The sequence below is a fragment of the Columba livia genome, chromosome 3, assembly GCF_036013475.1.
Source record: "Columba livia isolate bColLiv1 breed racing homer chromosome 3, bColLiv1.pat.W.v2, whole genome shotgun sequence".
In the NCBI taxonomy this organism is placed as follows: Eukaryota; Metazoa; Chordata; class Aves; order Columbiformes; family Columbidae; genus Columba; species Columba livia.
This window is the reverse complement of record NC_088604.1, coordinates 57,750,228-57,774,835: the sequence shown is the minus strand read 5'-3', so window position 1 is coordinate 57,774,835 and position 24,608 is coordinate 57,750,228. Positions and strand designations below refer to the sequence as shown.

Here is a 24,608-nt window from a genome sequence, read left to right as displayed (position 1 = left end):
GCCTGATTTAAAGCATTAAAACAGGCAGCTCACTGATTCTGTGTGTTTCAGATGTGACTTTTTGTCAGGGGAAGGTTTCTGGCCAGTGACTAAAACTCCTGGTGCTGCTTGAGAAAGGACAGTAGCTAAAACATCATCTTTTTAGCAGTTGAAGAGAACTCTTAGTAGTAGAAAGCGTTCTTGCCTTTGACCTGTACTCCATTGGCATGTTTTTAGGCATATAGGATATTACTGTAACTGTAGCTATTTAACAGTATTTCTTTAATCCTCTTCAATCTGCAGAAGAAGAAGTAAGTGGAGCAGCTCTTCTGGCTCTTAATGATCGTATGGTACAGCAGCTGGTGAAGAAGATTGGGCACCAAGCAGTACTGATGGACCTGATTAATAAATACCAGCAACAAAAAAATAGGCTAGAATCCCTTACATGTTGTTGTGAAACAGCTTCTCCAAAATGTCCTGAAGTAGTCAGTGGGTGAGTGCACATATGGCACAGAAAAAGTCTGTCTGGGTATAGTTGTATTATTTTCATACCATTTTAAAACTGGCATTTACCAGCTCTACGGCTGTAACTGTTTGTTATACTTTGAATACCACTAACAACATGTCAAATGCAAAATAGGTTATTACCTTGTGTTTTCGCAGGTTATCAACATTCCTGAACAACATCATTAATTTAAACTGCCCTTAATTTCCAGTTTTAGGACCTAGTTTTCATTTGGATTAAGCATCATCAAACTCCTACTATAGTTAAAATTTTCTGCATTTGTGATATTAAGTTTTTGAAGAACTTTTAAATGTTTGCAAACCATGCAGTAAAATCATGATTTGGGCAGTGATGGCATTTTTGTCACAGATGTATTTAAGTTCAGTCTCTCAAGGGAAGCTCTGAATTTGATCTAGATGTAAGCATTTAATTATCCTACTGTGTGTACCTAGATAGATTTTTAGAAAATAAATTCCACAGAGATTGTCTTCATTGATCACGTTCTGGCTTTTGGTTGAGCAGAGTTTTTGTTTGTTTGTTTGTTTAGGATTTCTTTGGAGGTGAGCAGAGGTTATTTGTGGGTTGGGGTTTTTTTTGGTTGTGTGTTTTGGTGTGGGTTGGTTGGGGATTTGGGGGTTGGTTGGTTGGATTCCCTCCCATCCCTCCCCTCCATTCTGATCTGTTGTAAATCTTGCAGGATTATTTTTCTGGATGTCTTGGCTGAAGAGAGACATCTCTCAGAGTGGTCTCTTCTAAGCCTAAGAATCCTGGCAGTAGAGAATGGCTTACCATGGATCCAAAATGCTCTTTTTTTGAAGGAAAAGACAAGCACTAATCTTGTATTAGTACACAGTGGCAGTCCAGTAGGAGTAGATCTGTAGAACGTTCTCTGTAACATTTGCTATCATCCAAAATGAGTCCAGATTGTCCATTCTGAGATGATACCACAGTGTAAAACAAAGCACGGTATATGGGTAAATGGTGATGATTTGGTTATTTCCAGCCAAAGTGCACTCACGAGCAGAACTAAACTGCTTATGTAGATACATCCTCTTGTCCTTGTGGAGGTATTTATAAAACCCCTTGGGTAAATGGTCCTGCATTGCTGGAAGGAAGGGGGGTGCAGGAAGAAGGCACTGTCACTGCCTGTGTGATTTATCATAGACCTGAATTATGCAATCACAGCCAGTCTCTGTTCCCTGCACCAAGGTCCTGTCTCACTTGATTTATAGGAAGCTCCCTCTCTGAACATAGAACAGATGTCTGCTGTGAAGAAGACTACTGTGTGTGGGCTCTGTGCTTCATCCAAAGTGCAGTAGATAGAAAGTTATTTCAGCAGAGGGCTTCTGAAGAAGGCATGTTCTTATGCTTAGGGCACTTTCAGTGCTGCTTTGGATATTTAGATTTCACCCTTGACTTTATCAGGGATGCTTGGCTAGACTGAATCTCAGATGTGACCATTCCCCGTGTACTTCTCATGTTCTGCAAGTCAGGCCTCAATATCTCACAGAAAGTGTGCAGTTGCAGTAGTGTGAGGACACAATTTTTCTTTGAAGTTCTGCGGACTCAAAAAAAAATCAAAAGCTGACAATCTCAAATATTAGTGAATATGATTTACCTTAAAATATTTCCCTAGCTAGCCTTTTTGCCTGGAGAATAAGAAGCTGCTATTTCTCTATTTACAGGGAAGTTAGGTAAACAAGCTGCTCTTTCTGAAACATCTTCTGTGTCAGAGTCAAGAACCACAGACTAAAACTCAAGTGTATTTAAGAAATGCATTCAGTCGTATTTTTTAGGATGAGTAAAAAGTCAGGGTATTCTACGCAGTTTGAGGTATAGAATGATGGAAACAGAATGATGTAGGAACAGTAAAAATGCTATTTTGTTGTAGAACTAAAAGCTGTCTTCTCATATGCAGGGAGCTGTTACTCTCATTTTTTGACCCTGGAATGCTTGTCTTATAGCTATAGTTATTTTGTCTGTTTTGTACAACTTGAACAGAATCTTGTAAGAATAATTTTTTCTGACTTAATTCAAAGAGTCGTGGCTAGAATAAAGTGTACGAGACACTGTTTTGGAGTAATGTGTATTGTTTGTTTTGTTTGTTTGGGGGTTTGTTTTGGATGTTTGGGGAGGTAGGGTTTTTTGTTATTTTGGGTTTTTTTGGTGTGTTTTATTTTTTTTCTAAGCTGCTTTGACACTGAAGAACAGAATCCGTCAAACCCAAAAATTAATAGATCCACAATATAAGTGAATTGAACCCGTGTTTCCTCTGTTGCTCAGTGATGTTAGGCTGGATTGCAGTCTTGGTCACATGAGCAAAGTCACCGCACTAAGGTTCACAGTCAGTAGCATCTGTAGCTGAGCGTGTGGGTCCACAGTGCCTGGGGACAACTGTGAAAACTGAGTCTGTGTGTGCCTAGCCCTTCTCCTCTGGTGCTTGAGCCCAGGTGAAAACCAACCACCTTTTTGGTTTTGCAGATGTATTTCTCAGTCAGGCCAGTTGCCAGCACTAGCTCACCCTGCCAGGACCAGAGCCAGGTTGGAGAAGACATTGCTCAGGGCAGAGGAGAAAGCAGCACCATAGCAGTCTCCTTCTGGGTCAGCTGAAACTGTGGTGGAGCTTCCAAGATCTGTCAGCAGTATTTCCATGTCATATTCCTCACATGAATGTTATCCCCAGTGCTTGTTGTTGCACTTCTGGCTGGCCAACTCTTTGTCCTGGTGTCCTTAGCATGTCTTCTAACTGTGTGTGAATGGTGCTCAGCTCACTTCTCTGCTAGAAACAGAAATAAAATCCTAGATTGGACATAGAGTTTTGAGTATGGTAGGTGAATACTTTTTTTGTGGAAGTAATGGGCTTGAGAAAGGAGATTGAATGTGTTTGGATTAGGACATGGAAATAGTGTCCTGTGTTTGTCGCTGGTAAAGTGGAAGTGTTCTGCTTCATATGCAGTAGAAACTGTGTTTATGCGCGCATGAGGAGCTCACATGTAGGCGTTACCAGGTAAATATCAAGATGCTTTCCAGTTCTGAGATTGATTGTTTCTAGGAGTCAACTACAGCAGAACATACTGGATTTTCTGGATTTTCTTTTTTTTTAACTGGACAGCTGAAAAAGTATTGATTCATGAAAAGGGGAAAAGCCCCTTTATAAACCTGGCAAACATAAATGCCACTTCCAATGATAGCCTTTCATGTGTGAGTGCAGCTGAGGCTGGAACAGTTTATAAAGTATCTTTGAAGCTCAGAGGTTCTGAAGAGATGAGGTTCAGAAAGGAAATGAGGTCCCCTCTCCCCAAAAAATTGGTTGATGACTGCTGTGAGTTCTTGGCAGCATAACAGTAGCCCCTGTCTTAGCTCACCCTTCCCCCAGTGCAGGATAAGACAGTCAATGTTGGCTTCTACTGGCAAAAGAAGAGGAAATAAGAGAAAAATGAGGAGGAAGAGTGGTGGACACAAAGGTTAAACGGAAAGCAGTAGTTTGGACTGGCACAAAGAAAAGTGGGTGTCTGGAGTTTTTGGTGTTAGTTGGAGCAACTAACCAGGAACAGCGGGCATTCAGGATCTTATGGAGTGTTAGGAGTAATGCAAAGTTGACTTGAAGGTTCAAGACAGACTTGAACTCCAGCAAAAACAACTGTTCAAGGTTCTAGTTGAATGGAAACTGCCTTATAATACTGTGTAAATCACTCTTTCAAGCCAGCCCTTGCATATTGTAGTGATTAGTTATTCCCAGAGAATAGGAGATGCCAGGCTATGAAGATGGCAGTTACCCTGCAACCCTGAGAAGGTTTATTTTTGTGAGTTTTGTGACAGTGTAGCAATTAGAATACCACTAGGCAGTACTTTTTACAGTTTTCCTAATTTTGATAATTGATCTGAGAGATTAAGAGGTATTAGCATCATGTAAAATCATGACTCTTCAATATGTTAATTCTTCCCCTTTCTATTGTGGCCACTGATATTGTAGAACCCTAAAATACCTCTTTTCTATAAGCTGCACAAAACCTGACAGTGAAAATCCTTTTTTCTTCTTTCTTTATTTTTTTTTTTTCTTTCAGGGCTACTGACAGACAAATGTTCAATTCTTCTGGTCCTGTGGAGCAGAAGTATCTATGCTCACCTGAAAATGAAGAAGGACTAATTGATCACAGAGTGCTAAAGCAAAAGTGAGTCTATAATGCATTTATTAAATGTTCCTTACCTTTTGAAAATGACATAAACACTTCTTTTTGCTTTGTTAAGATTAAACAGATACTTTATAAAAACTGATCCTAATTATTGGAGGACAGGTTCAAGTATATCCAGGTAGGATTAGAAAACAGCAGGAGCAGAAATTTATTAGGATCCGACTGAATGAAATATTCTAATGGTGATTTTTCTGCCCTCCACCCTCAGTCCTTGCTCACTATCTCATATATTACCTCATGCAGAGGGCAGGATACAGATTTGTCTTTATTTGTCTAGCTTTTAAAAATCCTCTTTTACAGATGTGTTTTCAACAGAGATCTGGTAAATTAATCATTACAGGGTGGAATATGGCTATAAAATAACTGTGCTTGAGGCATCTTAAATATAGTGCTTGGGAAGCAGGCATGCTGATTCCATTTGCACACTCATTTTCTTGAGTATTAAAATGAGTCTTCCTAAAAACTGGAGACAAGATGAGGTGTTTGGATTATTTTTCCTTTTTTTTTTTTTCTTTTTTAATTCTCCTACACATGCTTTTCTCCTTTGAGATGGGCAGTTGGTGTTGGAAGAGAGTTCTATTCCTTTTTCAAAGCAACTGTTTTCTTGTTTGTGAAGATTTACCTGCTTATCATCATCCCCCTTTATTCCCTCCTGCTATAATTTCTCTGCCTGTGATCATTCTCCCCCATAGATGTGACTGATGGCTTCACCATTCTGATATAAGCTGAGGTCTTCTTGCAAAAATGTCTATTTTATCACTTTGAAAAAGTAACAAGGAGTTAGGGATAAAGCTGTCTGGGAACAGAGGAGAGAGCTTAGTGTGTCACACAGTTATTGCTTTTAAAATAAAATCCTGCTATGAGTTTCAGAAGAATAAAACAATAACTCCAAACCCAAACATCCTGTCAGCATTGTTACCAAAAAAACAAACCCAAACCACTTAAACCCTTGTAATAAACCATTAATATGCTCTTTCAATGGTGGGTTTTAGCCTGTGCTTCCAAAGGATGCTTAGTTTTAATTAATGATGAGTAATTTGCCTTGTGCTGTGTGAAGAGTTTTAAATGGGTTGTGTGAATCAGCTTAAACCAGAATAGACTGGCTTTAGGAAATGTTCTCAGCAAATATTGTCAGTATGGAGTTTTTAAAGGCCCACGATGACCTGTTAAGGAAAAGGGACTGCAAAAAAAAGCAGTGCCACTTTGCCTTGGGGCAGAGAAGCAGAAGTCTGCTGCTGTAAATGGCAATGGCCCTTCTTCATGAAGTAGTAGATGTCCTGAAAGTCAATGGAGCTGTGATGGTTTGTAGTCCTGTAGACATGAGTAAATTTTATGAGGGCTACTTTTTAAAGGTCAGATGAGAAGCTGACACTTGTCTTTCTCAGAAACAGCTGTTTTAATCAACTAAGACTGAGGTTGGAAGTGAGCAGCCCTTGTCCCCATTAACTGCTGCAGTAGGTTCATCCCAAGCTTAATACTATTTTTAGAGGTGAATGCTGCTGTTCAGATACATCCATGACTTGACCCACACTGATAACTGTGGTGTTGTAGAGTTTAGGTTTGACTTTTGCTTTTTCCTTTTCTTCCTGCCTTCATATCCCTACTGTACTTGCTGCATTTTCAATGAATGATGAAAAATTTGAATGTTTTATACGCTTGAGGGGATTATGCCACCTGTAAGCAGGTTGTGAAAGGTTTAACAAGATGTTTGGTTTAGAAATTTGATTATGGGAAAAGAAAAAATTGCTTTGACTATAATGTAACGATAGATGCTAAGCCTAGAGTATAAAAGCAACCGCCGCGTCTATTCTGCTAATATACTTGCTTTGAAAGCTGGGTTGGTTGGTTGATTTGTTTTTCACTCGAGTTCCAGCCTATGGATTTATGTGCCATGGTGAAAAGTGGGTTTTCCCATCAGATTAATGGTGGTTGTTTTTTGTACTTTGACATAATGTTAACCGATATTTCTTTTAGATCAACTATTAAGTTTTTTTCCGTTGCTTTAAATTTGGAATGTTTAAAGTCTGTGCCTTTGTTTCTCTCCCCTAGTCTCTCATCTGAAGTGATGGGGGAAGGGAAGCTTGTGGTAATAAAGGGAGGTGGTTGTGCAAATAACACAGTCTGGGCGGTCTTCTTACTCTTACTTCTTACTCTACTTACTTCTTACTCTTACCCATTTCTCAGCCAGAAAGAGCAGCTAAGAACAATGATGACCCACTCTTCCTTAGTGGGTGTTCCCACCTCACCCACTTACTTGGTGGCAGAGCTGTTCATATAAGCACTGCTAGAGTCAGTTCTGCCAGCAGTTAGCTTAGTTCAGTGGGGCTGGTGTAAATGTACAGTTCAAATGATCGATACTTGGCCAGGGTTATACTTGTAGTCTTTGTCTCCTCATTCATTTCATCCAATCTGAAAAAGAAGAACTTAAAATTTTGTGGATTGTGGTTTGGTTTGGTTTGTGTGGGTTTGTTTGGTTTAGTATGTGTGTGTGTGTGGTTTGTTTTGTTTTTCCTGTAAAAGACCCATACAACTACAGCTTCAAAAACCGGCATGGTTTTGCTTGAAATTAATTTGTGGTGCTTTTATGGATTATCAGTGCTGGTGAATTGGCTTTAAGTTTCTCTCTCTGTTTCCTGTGTAGATAGTCCTGACAACTGTGTTTAATACACTCTACTGTATTACTAAATATTACAAAAATATCAAAGAAGATTGTTTAATAACAAAAACAAAGAGTAAGTGGCTGCCACAATTGTATAATTTTATTTTTCTTGCATTGAAATTGTGCATACAGATAACCAGATGAGGTTTTTAGGTTACCTCGGTGGACTAACTCTTTGCTAGCAGCTACAGGAGTAGACACAGCCAGTCTTTTTGTTAATCTCCCAAGGAGATTAATCTTGAAGCAGTGCTTTTGTGTGATGACAATAAGATCGCCACAGAGGACAATTCAATAAATACATTTCCCCTATACCTACTTGTCTGTATCAGACTACCAGCAGTTTGTTGGCTCCTGGCAGCCTGGTGTTTATCTTGTTGCTAAGACAGAGGCTGTCATTACTTGTAAATATCTGATACTGCTGTGAAAAACCAACCTTTTATTGGTGGGTTTATATGTTCTGTCTGCCTTTCCTCAAGGTGTTTGTTTATCAGATGACATCCCTAATGTATCCCTTTTTCACAGTTTCCAATGTGATGGTCCAGCTGTTTTCCTTCAAGAGTGATGTCCTGATACAGGTTTATTTGTACATTTATTCTTTCTATAAAAACATGTTCTGTAGCTCTTGAATGTTGTATAACAGATTTACTGTCTAAACGCCTTGAAGTAATTTGCTCAGAGCAGGCTTATGTGCACAAGCAGAAAAACAGATCTTCTGGTCAGCCTTGAACTTCTCTTATTTGCTGCAAATTTGGAAGATGTGGTCACTGTTCAACTAAACCTGGGTCTGCTAAGTGTTAATATACCAATATTTCCATTGCCATCATTGACAGCGTATTGGTGCTAGTACCCACATAAATTTGGGCTGATAGCAAGGGTAATGAATTGGAAGATTTATTTGAAAATAAACTTGGCTCCTGTCTCCCAGCTGGCCGTGCTGGCCTGCATGGTTGCAAACCACCATTCACCCATTTCCTCAGTGGAGCCGGTTGCCTGCTGCAAACCCTCTCGAGGTTGGTCACCAATGCGACATTTGAACTGGTAACACGTCCCGATAGGGACTGGAGGTGAGCAGAGCATGAAGCGACATTCACAGTGCTGTACATCTCCTCAGCCAGGGCAGTCTGGCATCGCATTGAGTCGGACTGCAGGCAGCGGGGCTGACTACTGGGTAGCTGCATCTGAAGTGTGTTTTAGTTTTGTCGCATTATTCTGTTAATGATCTTTATAGAGCTCCTTCCTTTGCTCCCCCATTAGCCGTACATCAGTATTGTTGGTCTGTGTTTAATGTGTTTTATCAGAAACATGCTTGTGCTTTAAAAAGAAGAAAAGGAGAAAAAAAATTAATAAGAGTAGCTAGCCAAGTCTTATAGATTACTTGCAGGAGATACTAACTGTATTGCTTTGTTAAGGTCTAGCAAAGTCATGAAAACAACAATAAAAATCCCTCAAGTAGGTAACATTATTTGCATACAGTATAACACGTCCTGCTGAATGCAAATAAACCCTGTTTCTTTAAAATGGCCTGGTTTATCTGGCTGTTCTATCAATCATGTTCCCCAGGGAGCACTTTTTCTCCCTCATATGTAACCCACTGCTGCTCTCCTTGCATGAGAAAGAAGTGCAGAACCTTCACTCACATGATGCAGCTCCTCAGAATGGAAACTGTCAGAATATCTTGACTCCCTCTAGAAGAAGGTTGTGTCTGCATCTCACAAACTTTTTTCAAAGCTGGTTAATTTTGTCTGTAACTTTTTGCTCGTATTGAATATGATGATTTCCACAGCAAGGCTACTGCAGGAAAAGCTGAAAGAGGAGCTGCTCTGGGATATGGTTTGTCTGTGAGCTCCCATGTCCTGGCCTTGCTGAAGCTGACACTGCTGTGGGGAGCTTCTGGTTCTAAAGGATACCTGCCCCTGCATTTAGTGGGAACTGAAAAAGTAAAAGACAGCATCAAGCACTAGGTAGACTGCAGATCTCAGGCTCTAGCGAATAACTGGGAAGCTGTGCAATTGTGCTGGCAGGTAGGAAGCAGCAGTGAAGCACATGAAGAGAAAGGCACGAGAATCTTTCAGGTACAGATCTCAGAACTGCAAATAGAAAAAGAGAGCCCTATTTTATTCTGCTATTGAGAGGGGGAAAAAAGAGTTTCCTTTGATATTTCATCATCTGCCATTATTTCTTCCTTCTGATGTAAATAGCCTTTACAACCTTAAATAGTGTAATAAAATTGAAAGCATATTGTACATGTGTTAGGGAAATGGAATATTTTCTACAGCTGCAGACTTTTCATTTCCTTCACATCTCTGATTCCTTGTTTTCTCTTCTCTTTCTTCCTTGACTTTGTAGACATGGACTTTTTTTCAGCCTACGAATCTTCAGACAGGAGTCTCTTGCTGATGTGTGGTGTAGACATGTGAAATGCTAGACCTTCACCTGTGAAAAATGCGAATCTGGTGAAACTCCATCCATGTGCTGAATTTTATCTGGGTGTACTGAGCCTGGGAACCCACTGAGGACAGCAAAGTTCTGCTCAAGTGTGATGTCCTCTGACTAACTGGGACCTGAGTTGATACAAGATGTAGCAATGGGTGCCATAAACTCATGGACTTTAGTGAAGCAGACAATAAGAAAATCTTGTGGCACACAGCCTGTTTATGCATGTGTTCAGTTGGCCTTTAAGCCACATTTTTTTTCCTAAATGAACTAAACAGATCAGGAAACTGATCCTTCTTACCAGCAGGCTCAAGAAGCTTAAAAATGACAGTCTTGTTATGATCTAGTATTTTAACTTGTTTCTAGGTCTTTACTGCACTTTGCACAGCTATCTAGATTGAACTGTCCATATTGATGGCAAGATTATTTTTACTGACTTGTTACAGGTAATGCGGTCATCTCTGTGTGAGGTTGCACATGACACTGAATTTGGAGACCATGACGCTGTGTTCACTCACCACTCTTCTCTCCAGTGCAGTCTAAAAACTTCATCAAATGGCCTGAGTGACACTGCAAGTGTGAAAATCTTTGCTTTTTGGCAGTAAAGCAAGATATTCCCTGTGATGAGGGATGCCAGGGGTTATATAATTCAAATAGGTGGGGTCGAGGGGGGTGGGGTTTTTTCTGTTTGGGTTTTTTTGCCAGCTGAAGGAGACAAATGGCTCCTCCCAAAATGATGTTGTAGTTGTATGTCTCAGTAAACGTGCTGTGTGTGAGCAGTGTACAGTTATAATGGAGCCAAAGAAAGAAATAGCTATGTGAAACAGCGCTGTGCATTAGTACAGTACGTAAAGTGGTCATTTACAACAGCGGGGTGGCCTAAAGCTGTGTGACTAGTTGTGTCCTTACTGAGGAGATGCTTCTTAGGATGTGGTTCCATATTGCAGATAAACATGAAGGTCTTGCTTAATCTGTGCTGGTATTTATCTCACCTCCTGGGGAGCCATGTTGGGGACCTAAACTGGGAGAAAACTAAGCAAGAAGAAAAATTAAGAATTCCGTCACTGTAGCTCCTTGAAGTAACTCATTGTACCAGAAAGGAGTAGAGATAGGTGACAGCAGGGGGGAGAGGAGACTGACATTTGGCAGAAGATAGCCATTGAATTGATTGAGATGCAGCATCAAATGTCTCAAGAACAGAGAGAAAATAAAAGATGTAGTAACTTGCATTTGGGGATTTTGATCTTATCTCTGTCTCAGGTTAGCTAGGAAGACCAGATAGGGATGGTTAGAAACAGGCTATGTACGTTTGTACCTAAATCTTCAACTGTAAAGCTGTTCTCCACAATCAAGGAAGGTCTTGGCTATACCCATAAATACCAGTGCACATACAGTTTAACTGAACTGTTCTTTTAGTTAAACAATATTGTATGTGAGCCTCTCTAGAGATAAAGTTTAGTGTGTAGTTGTGTCTCTTTTCAAACAAACTTGTATTTCATTGTAAAATATTACTGCACATATTTAACACAACTGCCCAACAGCGACAATTCCAGCAAAAGCTAGTAAAATATTTAATCTCTTGCACTGTGGAGACTAAAGGAATTTTTGGATCTTGTTTGCACAGCAAGGAAGTATTTTATGATGGGGAAGACCAAAGATAAATGGAGTTTAGAGTATTTTTGTTGTACTGGCAACTGTGAAGGGACTGGTGGAGGGGAAAGTTACCATGCCTCCCTGGCTGTTAGCCATCCCACCTGCAAGAAGAATTTATTTTCTTCAAGTAACTGAGCATAGTTCAGTTTGTCTGAACTGAACCTGCTAAACCATGCCGCTTTTTGAAATGGCAATTCAGCTTCCCTGGTTATTAGCAACAACAGGAATGTCAGTGCTGCTCAGAAACAAATTACTGTAAGTTTTAAACTTCTTTCCATTTTTGAGCTAGTTTAAATGATAGCGTGTTGAAAATACGACGTAGTAACTTGCAGCCTGTCTGCTACATCGCTTTACATCAGCAAATTTGGTGAAAATACAGGATTCAAACTTAAAGGCTGCTCCTTATTGATGCTACATTGAACATCTACACTTTATTTGCATAGGAAGGATTTCCACGTGATTTCAGAATCTGGGTTTGTTTGGGTTGGGTTGTTTGTTTTTCCCATTTGTGTATTAATTTATCACCAAAAAAAGGACATTAATATGTCAATGTGGATAAGTTGCCACTTCTCACATAGCTTTTCCTTCTTTTGGGACTGAAAAGTACTTAAAGAAGTTCACTGCAGTTTGCATCTGCTCTTAACCATCTCTGTCCCATAAAATCTGGTATGGTTGGAGAGACAGTAGCACTGCCTGTTTTGTACCTGTTTGCACAGGGAAATGGTAGTACCGTGAGTACTGTTACTATTGTTCATATGAGGATCAGATGACAGTACCCAAATTATTTTTTGTTTCAGCACTGCATTGTAATTTGCAGTAGCGTTGGGGTTGGTGCGGCCATTTCACAGCTGTAGAGCTTTTGTTCACCTCCAAGCTACCAACTATATTGAAAGATGGTGTGGCAGCATAACCAGGTCAACAAGGTTGAGAGTTACAGGCTAATCTACTCAAGAAGGTATTGAGACTATAACCGGCTATAGGGGCCCCAGATGATCTGCCTGCCAGGTATATAGCTGTCTTTCAAAGTGGTCTGAACTAAGCTGTTGCAAATGCTCATCTATTGCAGTTGATTTTGCAAGGCTAAAGATACTGGCTACCATATGTTTTGTATTGATTTTTTTTGGTGGGGGGCAGGTATTTTTGTTTGTTTGGTTGGTTGGTTGGTTTTAACATCCTTATCTGAAAGAGGCTGGATAGGAAAACCTTCCAATGAAGACCTTGCTAAAACTCTACACAACTCTTACTTATATACCTAGTTCTTGTTTATAGGCTACCACAGAGACCTTTAGGAGTGAAAACTTGTGTATGTTGCCTGGACTGAAGTCTAGCAGGATTTTCCTCTGTAACTTGCATAGACTCAAATGCTAGTGCAGCTTGGAAAGGACACTGAAACATGCCTGGTCCAGCTACAAGTCTTTGAGTGGGAGCTTTCACCTACATTCAAGTAACGGATTCCTAACTTCAGACATATACGGTATAGATTTCAACAACTGTAATACTATCTTAATTTCCTTCATAATTAGTGGAGAGAAATAGATGTGAGAGAACATCTGGTCTGATTTAGATGTCTTCTGGTTGTTCTGTCATCCTTCAGAAGTGTTTATGTCTCCTCAGTGACTATATAGGGACTGCAGATGATTAATTTAGGTACAGATACCTGTATATTTATGCCAGGTAAGCATCTACATGTGTTATCTATAATGACAGCATTTTATTCTAAAAAATTATTTTAAAAGTCTGCTAGTTGTTTCCAAATTGCTCTCTGCAATTTAAAGCAAACATAAATTGCAGTGATACCACACACATAACAGGACTCTCTAGTTGGCATCTCTCATCTGAAATTTCTTCATTTGGTCTGGATTTCTATGGCTGGGAAGCTGTCTAGGGCTGCCAGAACCACTCTTACTTTTAGGTGGCTCTTGATTGACTGTCAGGTCAGTTTATCTCTACTTTTTCTTGTGTTCCCTCAGAATTAAGGTTTGGCAGGGTCTTTGCAGGTGGGAAGCACTTGGGTAGCCAGTGGTGATATCGTGTCTCAAGCTGATGCCACCTGGGCTTTGACATTTGTAAACAGGGCTGATGGCTTTCTTCTTGTGGGTGCAACAGGCTGTCTCTGCTTTGTTTCCAGCCATTGTGCAGATGGCAACTGCCTTCATCCCTTCACTGCTTTCCCCTTTGGGAGGGGAGAACAGTCTTAGCTAATGTGCTGTATAGTTGTTTATTTGTTTGTTTGTTTGTTTTCTGTTAAGCTGTTTGCCTTACTGTCAGTAGTAAGTTAGCAGAATTGATAGAAAAACCCATTATAAATGATAACAGATATTTTGCTCAGTGACTTGCTACTCTGCCTTCTGCTTTCAGTTAGTGACCGCCTTCTAGTGTCTGCTGATTATAACATTTCACATTTAACATCTGGTTTTAACCTCATATGTTTTGACTGCAGCTTTTGTAGGTATTCTCTACATAGAATATTCATTAACGATTTAGACGAGGGAATAGAGTGCACTATCAGCAAGTTTGCTGATGACACTAAGCTGGGAGGTGTGGCTGACACACCAGAAGGCTGTGCTGCCATCCAGCGGGACCTGGACAGGCTGGAGAGTTGGGCGGGGAACAACCTAATGAAATTTAACAAGGGAAAGTGTAGAGTCCTGCATCTGGGCAGGAACAACCCCAGATTCCAGTATAGGTTGGGAAATTACATATTAGAGAGCAGTGTAGGGGAAAGGGACCTGGGGGTCCTGGTGGACAACAGGATGACCATGAGCCAGCACTGTGCCCTTGTGGCCAGGAAGGCCAATGGCATCCTGGGGTGTATTAGAAAGGGGGTGGCTAGTAGATCAAGAGAGGTCCTCCTTCCCCTCTACTCCGCCCTGGTGAGACCACATCTGGAATATTGTGTCCAGTTCTGGGCCCCTCAGTTCAAGAAGGACAGGGAACTGCTGGAGAGGGTCCAGCATAGGGCAACGAAGATGATTAGGGGAGTGGAGCACCTCCCTTATGAAGAAAGGCTGAGGGAGCTGGGTCTCTTTAGTTTGGAGAAGAGGAGACTAAGGGGGGACCTCATTAATGTTTATAAATATATAAAGGGTGAGTGCCATGAGGATGGAGCCAGGCTCTTCTCGGTGGCAAACAATGATAGGACAAGGGGTAATGGGATCAAGCTGGAACACAAGAGGTTCCGCTTAAATTTGAGAAAAAACTTTTTCTCAATGAGGGTGACAGAGCACTGGAACAGGCTGCCCAGGGAGGTTGTGGAGTCTCCTTCTCTGGAGACATTCAAAACCCGCCTGGACATGTTCCTGTGCGACCTCACCTAGGCGTTCCTGCTCCAGCAGGGGGATTGGACTAGATGATCTTTTGAGGTCCCTTCCAATCCCAAACATACTGTGATACTGTGATAGAAACCAAGAGAGCAAGCCTTGAATTTCTATAGCAATGACTTTCCTTTGTGTTGAGTTTTTGCTTGTATTTTTATTTCCTTCGTACCTGCATTCCCATAGAAGGATGTGCTTATGATATAATGTTTTCTATTACAGGAAAAATCTGAAATCATTTTTTGCCAGATACAAGATGTCACAGTGGACCAGTTCTTACGCTTTGCCAGACTTCCCTTATGATGTCAAGTGCACATTAGCAGAAAAGAAATGCCCTGATCACAGTATGAGAATAAGGATTATTGAATTTTTACAAGCAGATATGACAAAATACTTAGAAGGATCACTGTGAGTAAATATTGTTATATTTATTTGGGGGCATTACCTATTGGCTGTAGAAGCATGTTTTCAAATGGATGTAAAGCCATTGTCTTTAATATCCTTGCTTAAATAGAGGGGGCTAAGGGCCTAAAACCTGTTGAAGCCAACAGGAAGATTTCATGCAAAACTTAAAGCTGTTCCCTTTGTTATTTGGAAGGGAATCGACAGTCTGAGAAATAGTCAGTTTAATGTATATCAGTATAGACTCCAGACAGCATCTAATACTGCCTAGAATGACAACTGTTCTTTCACATCTCCGTCTTGTTTGCATAGGTATCCAAACAGCCAGCAATATAATATTGTTGTCAATGCTCTGCTGCAGACCTACCCATTCCTCGATGAAGATGGGAATGGCTTTGTAAGTATTCTAAATAGCACTGTCTTTTTTTCACCACATAATGAATCACAAGAAAGTAAGCCAGTTCAGAGGAAATCAGTATCAATTTCTTAAATACTGGTTCTATTCAGAGCTGTAAGCTTCACTCTGACACATTTGGCAAATCACATTCTTATTTCATTATATTAATTAAAGATTAATCCAGTTACAGCTGTTCTTCAAAGCCTCTGTGAGATCATGCAGGCCTGTATGCGAAGTCCCTGGTTGCTTGTTGGGTGGTTTCTTTCTGGATTGATTTCCCTCAAAGTAAGAATTTACAAGATGTGATTTACTTTTGTTTTTAAAAACAAAGAAACCAAGCTTTTAGAAAATAGTCTATATGAGAATTAACATGACTGATACCCTTGCCATGCACAGCAATCCCTTGTGTGTTAGGTATCTAGCTACAGCATGTAGAAAGGCTGCTAGTTTAGGTATTTTGGGAATCTGGGCCTAATTTTTTTTAAGTTATTTAAAATCAGTGGTTGAGATCTCAGTGGGAACATAACAGAAAGCAGTGGAAGGAGATGACATAAATTTGAACTATGGCTTTTTTCACTCTTGTGACCCAGAATACATATCTGTGATCTCAGAGGACAGTGTTCACCTTTTGACTTCACATCAATGCTTTGCCATGTGATACTTTTGTTGCATCTTGTAACAGCTTGTGAGACTCGGTGGGGATTGTTAGCTTTAAATGTATATAAATATATATCTCGTGCAATTAAGTCAGAAAGCAAAATAATTTTGAGAATAAAAAAAAAAAGGATTAAGGGGATGGCTAGGTGGCTATTCTAGTTCTACCCTGAGCCCAGGCATTGTAGGAGGGAAAGGACTACAGAAAGTAAACAACTCAGAAAGGAGAGAGGGAACAGAAGGATCAGAGCACGATGGTCCACCCTTATTTTCAGTGAGAATTCCTCTCTGAACACCACAATACAGGTTCCCAGCCAGGGTCCTGGGTAACACTACAGCTTCATCCGGCCTACCCTTGTGAAGGGGAGCTGGAATGATGTTTGGATCAGGTCCAAAGACCTTTTCACAGCCTTTAACTTTTAAAAACTGTTCTTAAACAGAGATTCTCAAGCTAGGTTTCCAAAGGGCTTTAATCACAGCAGGACTATAGACTGAGTGAAACTACTCATAACTCCATTCTTTGGGAAATGGCTCATCACTTCTCAGATCCATCCCAGGACTGGCGCTGGCAGACATTATGTGATGAGGCAGAGACTTCAAGAGTTGTTCTTTATCCCTTGATATTTCTCTCATGCTTCCTAGAAAGCATATCTGGCAGAAAGCACCATAAGGAAGCAAGGAAGCTGGAATTTTCAGTTTGGGATATTGCTAGTCTGACACTTCTGAGCCAGCCGCTCTCCGTTGCCTGGGTTGAGACAGGAAAAAATACACTGAAGATGTATGTCTGCACACTTAAGTTTGGAGGAGGGAGGGAGAATGAATTACTATTTTTATTGGTCCTACTGTTAGACATTCTGTTCTTCCTTCATGATCATAAAGGCTTTTTCTTGATCTGAGGTAGTTGTGTGCTACAACAGCAGCAGCTTAAACCAAACCTAACATATGCACAGCTATTTATAATGAGGCTTGCAGTAAAACTGACTTCATATACCTTTAAGAAAGAAATTAACAACAAGAAAAAAATGGGCTAACCAACGTTCTTTCCTGTTTCTCAGAAAAAAATTCTTCAGCAGCTCAAAAAAGGTGAAGTTTTTGTAGGCTTTTCTTCTAAATTTGTCTCAAGCTATCTAAAAGTAATGAATCACAGGCCTTGTAAAATATAAAATATTGCTTATTGAGAGGTTTTGAATACCCTAAGATTGTTTATCTGTTGTTATTGTAATTAAATAGTTGCTATTACAATTTTCGAGTAGTAAGTTGAAAGTATTTAAGAAAACTATCATAAATAGAATAATTCTGAAGTAAAGCAGAAAGCTCTTTATTTGAGGACTGATAGCTAAATGTAGAAAACTGTAACATCAGCATAGTACTTTAAGCAAAAATGCAAGTTACATTAGTTATTAAACTTCTGGAGATGCAGTTCACACGATGTTTTTTTGGTGTCTACATTAGAAAGAGAGAAGTAGCACTGTGGAAGTTCTTGTTTCTTTCTGTGGACTTCAAAGGGAGCCTCAGGTGACCATCTGTGCACAGATGTCTGTGCCTGATAGGTGACCCCTCCTTTTGGTGTCTTGTGAGGCCAGAGAAAGAGATACATCAAACATGGCAATTGAGCTGTGCAGGCCTCTGAGAATATAGGTTTCAAGGAGCAGTAGATTAATAAAGTTATTTGAGTATATTTAGAATACCAGCAAATGTGTTTTCAAGTATTTGGACTTTCTAATTTCTTGACAAAGTTACAGGAAAAAGAATTAGTTTCATGGATTTCAAAAATCAAATGGGCTGAACATAGTTTGGAGTGCTGTCTTGTGTTCCCTTTGGTTTGCTGGAGCTCACTTCTGCCATCGGGTGTTTTCCTTTCTACCACAAAAAAATGCTCTGTCTTACTGTATTGTTAATGCCATTAATTTATCACTATTTGTTTATTGCTGTGGTTCGTCTCGATTCCTAGCTACAGTTGAACTCTAAATTCATGCTTAAAAGGAAAGCAATTGCTTACACTTTGGGGTAGAGGAGCAGCCACAGCGTCTGCTGGGCTCTGCAGAAGGCTGCAGTAGTTCTCAATGCGATGTGTGGAGAAGGCCTGTCTGTGGTGTGACTTTATTTTTAACTTATGGTTTGGAGCCCTTCACCAGGAATCAATGTGTCTTGGCTGCAAGAAGGATGCAGTGGAAACCATTTGGGGTTCTTCCACAGCCAGCGTACACGTCTGTGGGTGCTGTGGGTGAGCAGGGGCAGCCCCTGGGGCTTTCTGACTGAGAAAAGGGAAGTTGTTCATCCCATGAGACAACTTGACATTCCAGAATTAACTTTTTCTTCTGACCAAGAACAGAAAATCAGAAGGTAAAAAACTTGATGTAATGAAAAACTTGGAGAAACTTTGCACTGGAAATGTCAGCACTTTTGTTGCAACATTTTCATGGAAATAAAATGGCTTGGAAAACTGGAAAGAGGAAAGATCTGCTGGAAAGCACAGAGGAACAACAACAGCAACAACAACAACAACAACCAAACAAACCTCAAAGCACCTAAATCCATACCAGTATTTTCACGACAGGAAAAAATTACTTGCAAATTTTGAACGTTCCGTTTTTGGGGTAGTTTTTGGGTTGGCTTGTTTGCTTGTTTTGTTGTTGTGGTTGATTGGTTTGTTTATGTTTGTTTGTTTGTTTGTTTTCCAAAATATGGACATTTTTTGTTTACAACTCCGAACTATTTTTAACAAGGAGTTTAAAAAACTAATTAAAACAATGTGTGCATTATGTAGAAACATAGTCTAGGATTTTCAATATACTGTTGCAATGAGATGTCATTAAGAGTTTAGCATTTCAAGATTTTTTAGTAGATTATCTATAATTCAATTTTCTTGGTTAAAAGGTTTCTTATTTAATTTTGTAGTAGAGAAAAATACACTTCTGTGCTTTTGGCCCTTGAAAAAAATAGCTAGTGGATGATTATAGTGATCCTAAATTAATAAGTTTAAAATAAGGTTATGAATAAGCTACTTATATACTACGAATTTCAAAAAAAGGTTATTTACTAGGTCATAGTAGAAGCAGGAATTAAGGAAAAATTATCTGAAATCCTAAATAAAATTTTTTTAAAAAATCATTTTATAGTAAAAGCAAGACTCAAGAGGTCTGTGGAGCACATGGAATGAAATCAATTTCATGCAACCCTGTTGCAAGATTGGCTTTGGGAAAGAAGTACTTTAAAGTTTTTATGTAAGGAATTTTTCCCATGATGTTTTCTTCTACTTAAAGAATGATGTTATCCTAAGGTAACACATATGACATTTTAAAAATTATTCTACATTTAAAAATGAAGTAGATTATTAGATTTCTTATATATAGTGTAACCAGTGCAACATTTGTTGTTAGCTACCAAGAAATAGGTTATATAGAAAAAGCTAAGGTTACAGTCACAGCAATCAAAAGAAAATTGGCATGACACTGTTTCTTGACCATTTGTAAGATACTATTCTACTTGTATCTATTCCTTTTACGAGGCTTACAACCATCTATTTGGCAAGACTCACTGCCCTTATTTCATTTCAGCCAGCAACTGGAAATTGTATGATTTCCAGACAACTAGGGATGAGGAAGGAGAAGAGAGGGCTCTGACATTGCACCGCTTGCCAGTGGGTTTTGCGTAAGCATCTCCCTCGAGCTCGGGGCTGCCGAGTAGTGCTGGGATGCCGGTGACACCCGGGATCCCCACGCTGACATGCCTGACTTATGTAACCACTGCGCACAAAATGATTATTTGCTAGGAAATTACTGTTTTTAATCTGTACGTAATCCTTTCCCTTCCATGTCAGATAGACACAAAGTAATCCTTCTGCTCCCTTACAAGCATTTTAAACCTTCCTGGAGTGGTTTGGCCTTTTTTTTTTTCTCCTTTTTTTCTTTTTTTTTTTTCTTGTTGGGGGTGGGGAGGGGGGCAGAATTAATAGAAAATAAAGTTATCAGCTCAAAAATAGTAATAAGATGCATTACCCACTAGGGAAACCGCATAAATGTGCGTGCTCAGTCTCATTCATGTAATAGGTATGTGAGAAGGGGCTCGGCTAAGCTTATTAGAATCCTATTACAGAAGTAGATTTAGTTAAAACTCTTAATTTATCTGGGGACAGGAGGTTGAAACAGCTGACTGTTTTGAACTTTGAGGGATATTTAAAGCTCTGTATAGGTGTCAGCATATTGTCTCATGTAGAAGAATAAGCGAAAATGTCTTCTAGCCAAACAAAGGTTTTCAAAAGAAAGAAACTGTGCAAAACTCAACTAAGGGGATATTTAAATTGTCAGCTGCTAATATATTCTGGGATAATCATGTTTTAAAATACTTTAACATCTGTTGAGCACTTCAGAGAAGCATTGAGCTAAGGTTTTTGTCTGCATGTTTCTTAACAGCCTTAAAATAGCAACGTTCCAAATACAGTTGGCTAGGCATATAATGTTGGAGTATTTGCATCAAGATGTAAATGCATAGGGCCAGCATTGTAAACATATTTAGGAACCCTAATGGTTCAGGCCGATACCAACTGGGATTTTCAAGGCATGCAATCATGTTACTGCTTGTGAAAACAGTGCTGGGGTATAATGCTCAAATTGAGGCTGTAAATGTGCCTTGGGACAAGATTGGATGACCAGTTGCCATCTATTTCTAATCATTACGTTTAGGTTGGTGAAAACATAACTTCTGTTCTGGCAGAATCCTTAAAGTCTGAAGTTTACATTCTAGAAATGCAGATGGGTCTCTTTCTTTCCAGCTTTCGGATGTTCACATGTGACTGTCAGGGAGAGGGTACTTTTGTAAAAGCCTGTAGTAGGGTGGCAGAAAGTGTCCCACTGTGAAGGACACACCTGCCCTGGCTGGCCCAGGTCTGCCCAAGGAGACCTGAGGTAGATGCAACAGGGGCTGTATTCTCATAGCTCTTCTGCTCTCTTTTGTCACCATTCATGGAGGTCTTGCTTCTAGGACTGAGGACCCGTAAGTCAGCTGCTACCCTAGGGAGATGAGAGGAGTATTTTCAGCAGGAGAAAGGCAAGGTCATGGTGCCTTCACCACCATATTTTAAGAGACCTTCCCACCCATATCCCATGGGTGAGAATGGCAGGCATGTCAGACTCACTGCAAAGCAAGATACTGTACTATTTACCCTACTTTTACTGAATTCTGGTTTACACCAAAGTGAAGCCTTAAAGTCATACAACCATGACTAATAAAGGACATCATTTTGGTAAGAAATTTGTGGTAATCATTCTTCCGTTTTGTATCATGTTTTTGAAGGTCAGTAAGTACAGGCTTGAGTATAATTTTAAGTGAGTATAGTATTGGAGTCAATTTTAGAAAATGCAGTAACAGCTATTTGAAACTCTCTTGCCATATCCTGTCATTTACTGTCACTTTTCTGACTAATTTTTGTTCCCTCTGGCTGTTGCAGATCCTCAATAACTGAAATAAGCAGTTGTTTTTGAGGATCTGACAAAACATTTTCAGTATTCACAACTGCAGGGTTTGACTGCAGACATGTTTAGCAGCCTTGGTGTAGTAATTGTTTCCCTTTGTGTCAGTAGTTAGCATGGCTGGGTCCTGCCATACAACGCCCAGCCATGGACCGCAGGTAAACAGCTCTCTGTCCATAAGGTTGCATGATGAAGTCTGATTGCCAAGGAGTGATGAGTGTCTCCATTAAACAGGGACTGTATCCCCTCGTAATGCAAAACTGTCATTAAGTTGCAATTCACATGTTTTGAGGAGTCTCACCAACACTAAGACCTACTTAAATGATCCTTTTAATTCAGCAGTTTTGAGTTCAGGTTAATAATACAGTTGATCCAGTGTAACTGTAGGCTTCCTGCAAAAAGGAGTGCACCACTGCCTCTTTGCTGCTCCCTTGTGTTAGATATAATAATCATGCAATTGCACAACTAGTCAGAGGCAGGAGAAAAATAACCCGCTCTGTGGCATCAGTAAGCTGAGCTGCTTCACCGTATAGTTTCATGACCTGATGTCATCAACTGAGCATCCAAAAGTAAAGCTAAGAAAAGGAAAGCAAACTGTAGTTTCACTGACAGCCCTGGTTAAACTGGATAAACCCAACCCTTAGGTTCGATTACTGTCATCCTTAACAAACCGCACTAGTGCCAGTAGCCCTGCTGATTAGTTGCCATAGGGTCATATACCAGAGATGATTGGGTTTCCTTCTGTCTGGAAGGCACCAGTGTGCTGATGCTACCCTGCAAGTCTTTTTCTGATAAGTGGCAAACAATTGTTTATAAAACAATGTTAGATAAAATGAAGCGACCTGCTTTAGGAATAGGACAAGAGATACTGGTAAGAGCTGATATTTTCCCTGTGCAGCTGCTATGGAAACGGGCCCTTAAAGATCGTTTCAAATATGTGCGGAGACCTATTGATGACGATGAGCAAGTCCTGAGGAACAAATGCAAGTTTGGCCACAGGCGAGGACAGACCAGGAAATCTTCATCTGCTGAAAACAAACCTGAAGACATCCAGGTGCAGGTAAGGGTAGAGATCTTTTTTTTGGTGCTCAAGTTCTGTGTCTTTTCACTCCTCCGTTGACAGGAAGGCCACTAGCTGGTAAAGGAGAGAATCGAGTGATCTCACCTCATTTAAACTTATTTTGTATAGAGTTTGTCCTAAAGCCAGACCTTTTAGCTTTTTTTTTTTTTCATCCTGGAGAGCTAAGTATCAACAGTGGAGCTGAACCTGATACTGGAGGCCTTGTACAGTTGTTGTCAGTTGGACATGGAATTCCGTCTTTTTTTTTTAAATTCAGTATACCCATTCTGGTTTAGGTTATACACCTCTGGTTAGAGTGAAGAAGAATAGAGACTTATGTTCAAGAGCTGAAACCTCTGTACAAAAAAGAAGCAAAGTGATATTTGAGCTGGTAGCAAATGGCCATACCCTACTGTTATGTTGCAATTTGTTATATAAAAGCTGTTTGAGTTGATGTGTGATATACACAGGAATGCTTATAAATGTGTGCATGCAGTTGTCGTACTTCCCTTAAGTAAGATAATTCAGAGAGGTATCACTGTCCAGTGTTTGAAGCATACTAATTAATTTATACACTTTCATAGATACATTAAGGTTCCAGATACGCTTTGCCAATGTGCCTTGCACTTCCTTCAGTGCTGCAGTTAAAATGTTGTAAAATGTAAACAATTGTAAGAATGTGATTAAAAAGATGTGTAAGCAGATATTTGACTTTGGTTCACATATGTCCATCCTTCTGTTTACCAGACACTGTCTTTATGGCAGCAAGAGTGACTTACTGGATGCATTTCTGCATAAATAGCCCTTGTGTTTGAAGGTAGCTGTAGTTTTCTACCCCAAAAGCAGATGCATGTTTTGGTCATTTTTTTTTCCAGAAGCTTCAAAAATTTCTGTTTATCCTCTTTTGATTAATGTATACAGGAGTAAACACTTCCCTCTTTTTGTCTGCTTTAGTTGAAAGGTTTGCAGAATGTGTGAAGAAAGAAACCTTTGCTTTGAGTGCAAAATAATAAACTGTCTTGAATGTGCTAAAGGAGAAATGACAGGCTCCTGGTTTTGTGCATGCATTAAGAGTTAGCCATCTTTTATCCGCTAATGCTTGGAAAGGGCAAATGTTGGTCTTGTTTGTCACATCAGCTAGTTGAGAAGGGCTCTGCAGCGATCCTGTAGGGACTGCACGCTTGACTTCATTTTTCTGTAGAGAAGGTGTAACTGTAGTGGGCTGTGTGTCTGTAAATTCAGAATCACTGCTCTTCTTAACTTCATTGCCAAAAGCCATCACTTGTCATTCCTTGTTTACTTTAGAAACTGAAGAAGGAGTTATGTTCCTCCTTTTCTAAAGTCATAGGTATTTTCTGCTAGCCTTAATATTGTAAGCAAATAAAGAGTTAAGGAGGCGAAAGGATTCTGAGTCTCCCTGAAAAACTTTTACTTTCTTTCTCTTATTTTTCCTGTATCCTAAACAGCACAGAGATGTAAATTGTTCCCGTCTTCCCCACAAAGAGATGTAGCAGCTTCACTTCCCTGGCTGTGGCAATGACTAATAAAAATGTCCCACTAGCCGAGGCTTTTACAAGAACATGGTAATATAATCTCTAGGTGTATCTTGGGAAAACTCAAAATCCACTAAAAGGATATTAAGGAATTGGGTCTTTATTTAAACACCTGTCTATGACCAAATGGCTACCTATCCTCTTGGTTCAGGAAATGGGAGGTATGAGACATTTGGATTCTAGTTCTTTTACACATGTATGTTTTCCTGCTTTAATGTGAGCATCCTAATCCAATCCTTTCTGCATCCTTTTGACCTTTTTCTCTTTTCTGCAGTATATCTCAGGAGCTTGTGACAAAAAGGCAGCTTGTTTTTTAAAGGCATTGAGGTAAATTCTTG

The 24,608-nt window shown here is 39.8% G+C and overlaps 1 protein-coding gene across 7 annotated transcripts in view; it reads left to right on the top strand.

Moving 5' to 3' along the window:
- The window catches only part of SAMD3 (sterile alpha motif domain containing 3), a 69,703-nt gene that overhangs the window by 36,084 nt on the left and 9,011 nt on the right, over positions 1-24,608 (top strand). For all 7 annotated transcript variants that reach the window (XM_021297138.2, XM_021297135.2, XM_065056931.1 and 4 more), the window contains 5 exons: positions 283-472; positions 4,549-4,656; positions 14,959-15,144; positions 15,451-15,535; positions 22,556-22,717. In XM_021297138.2, the coding sequence (XP_021152813.2) occupies positions 283-472; positions 4,549-4,656; positions 14,959-15,144; positions 15,451-15,535; positions 22,556-22,717 (731 nt within the window). The remainder of the gene's footprint in view (positions 1-282; positions 473-4,548; positions 4,657-14,958; positions 15,145-15,450; positions 15,536-22,555; positions 22,718-24,608) is intronic.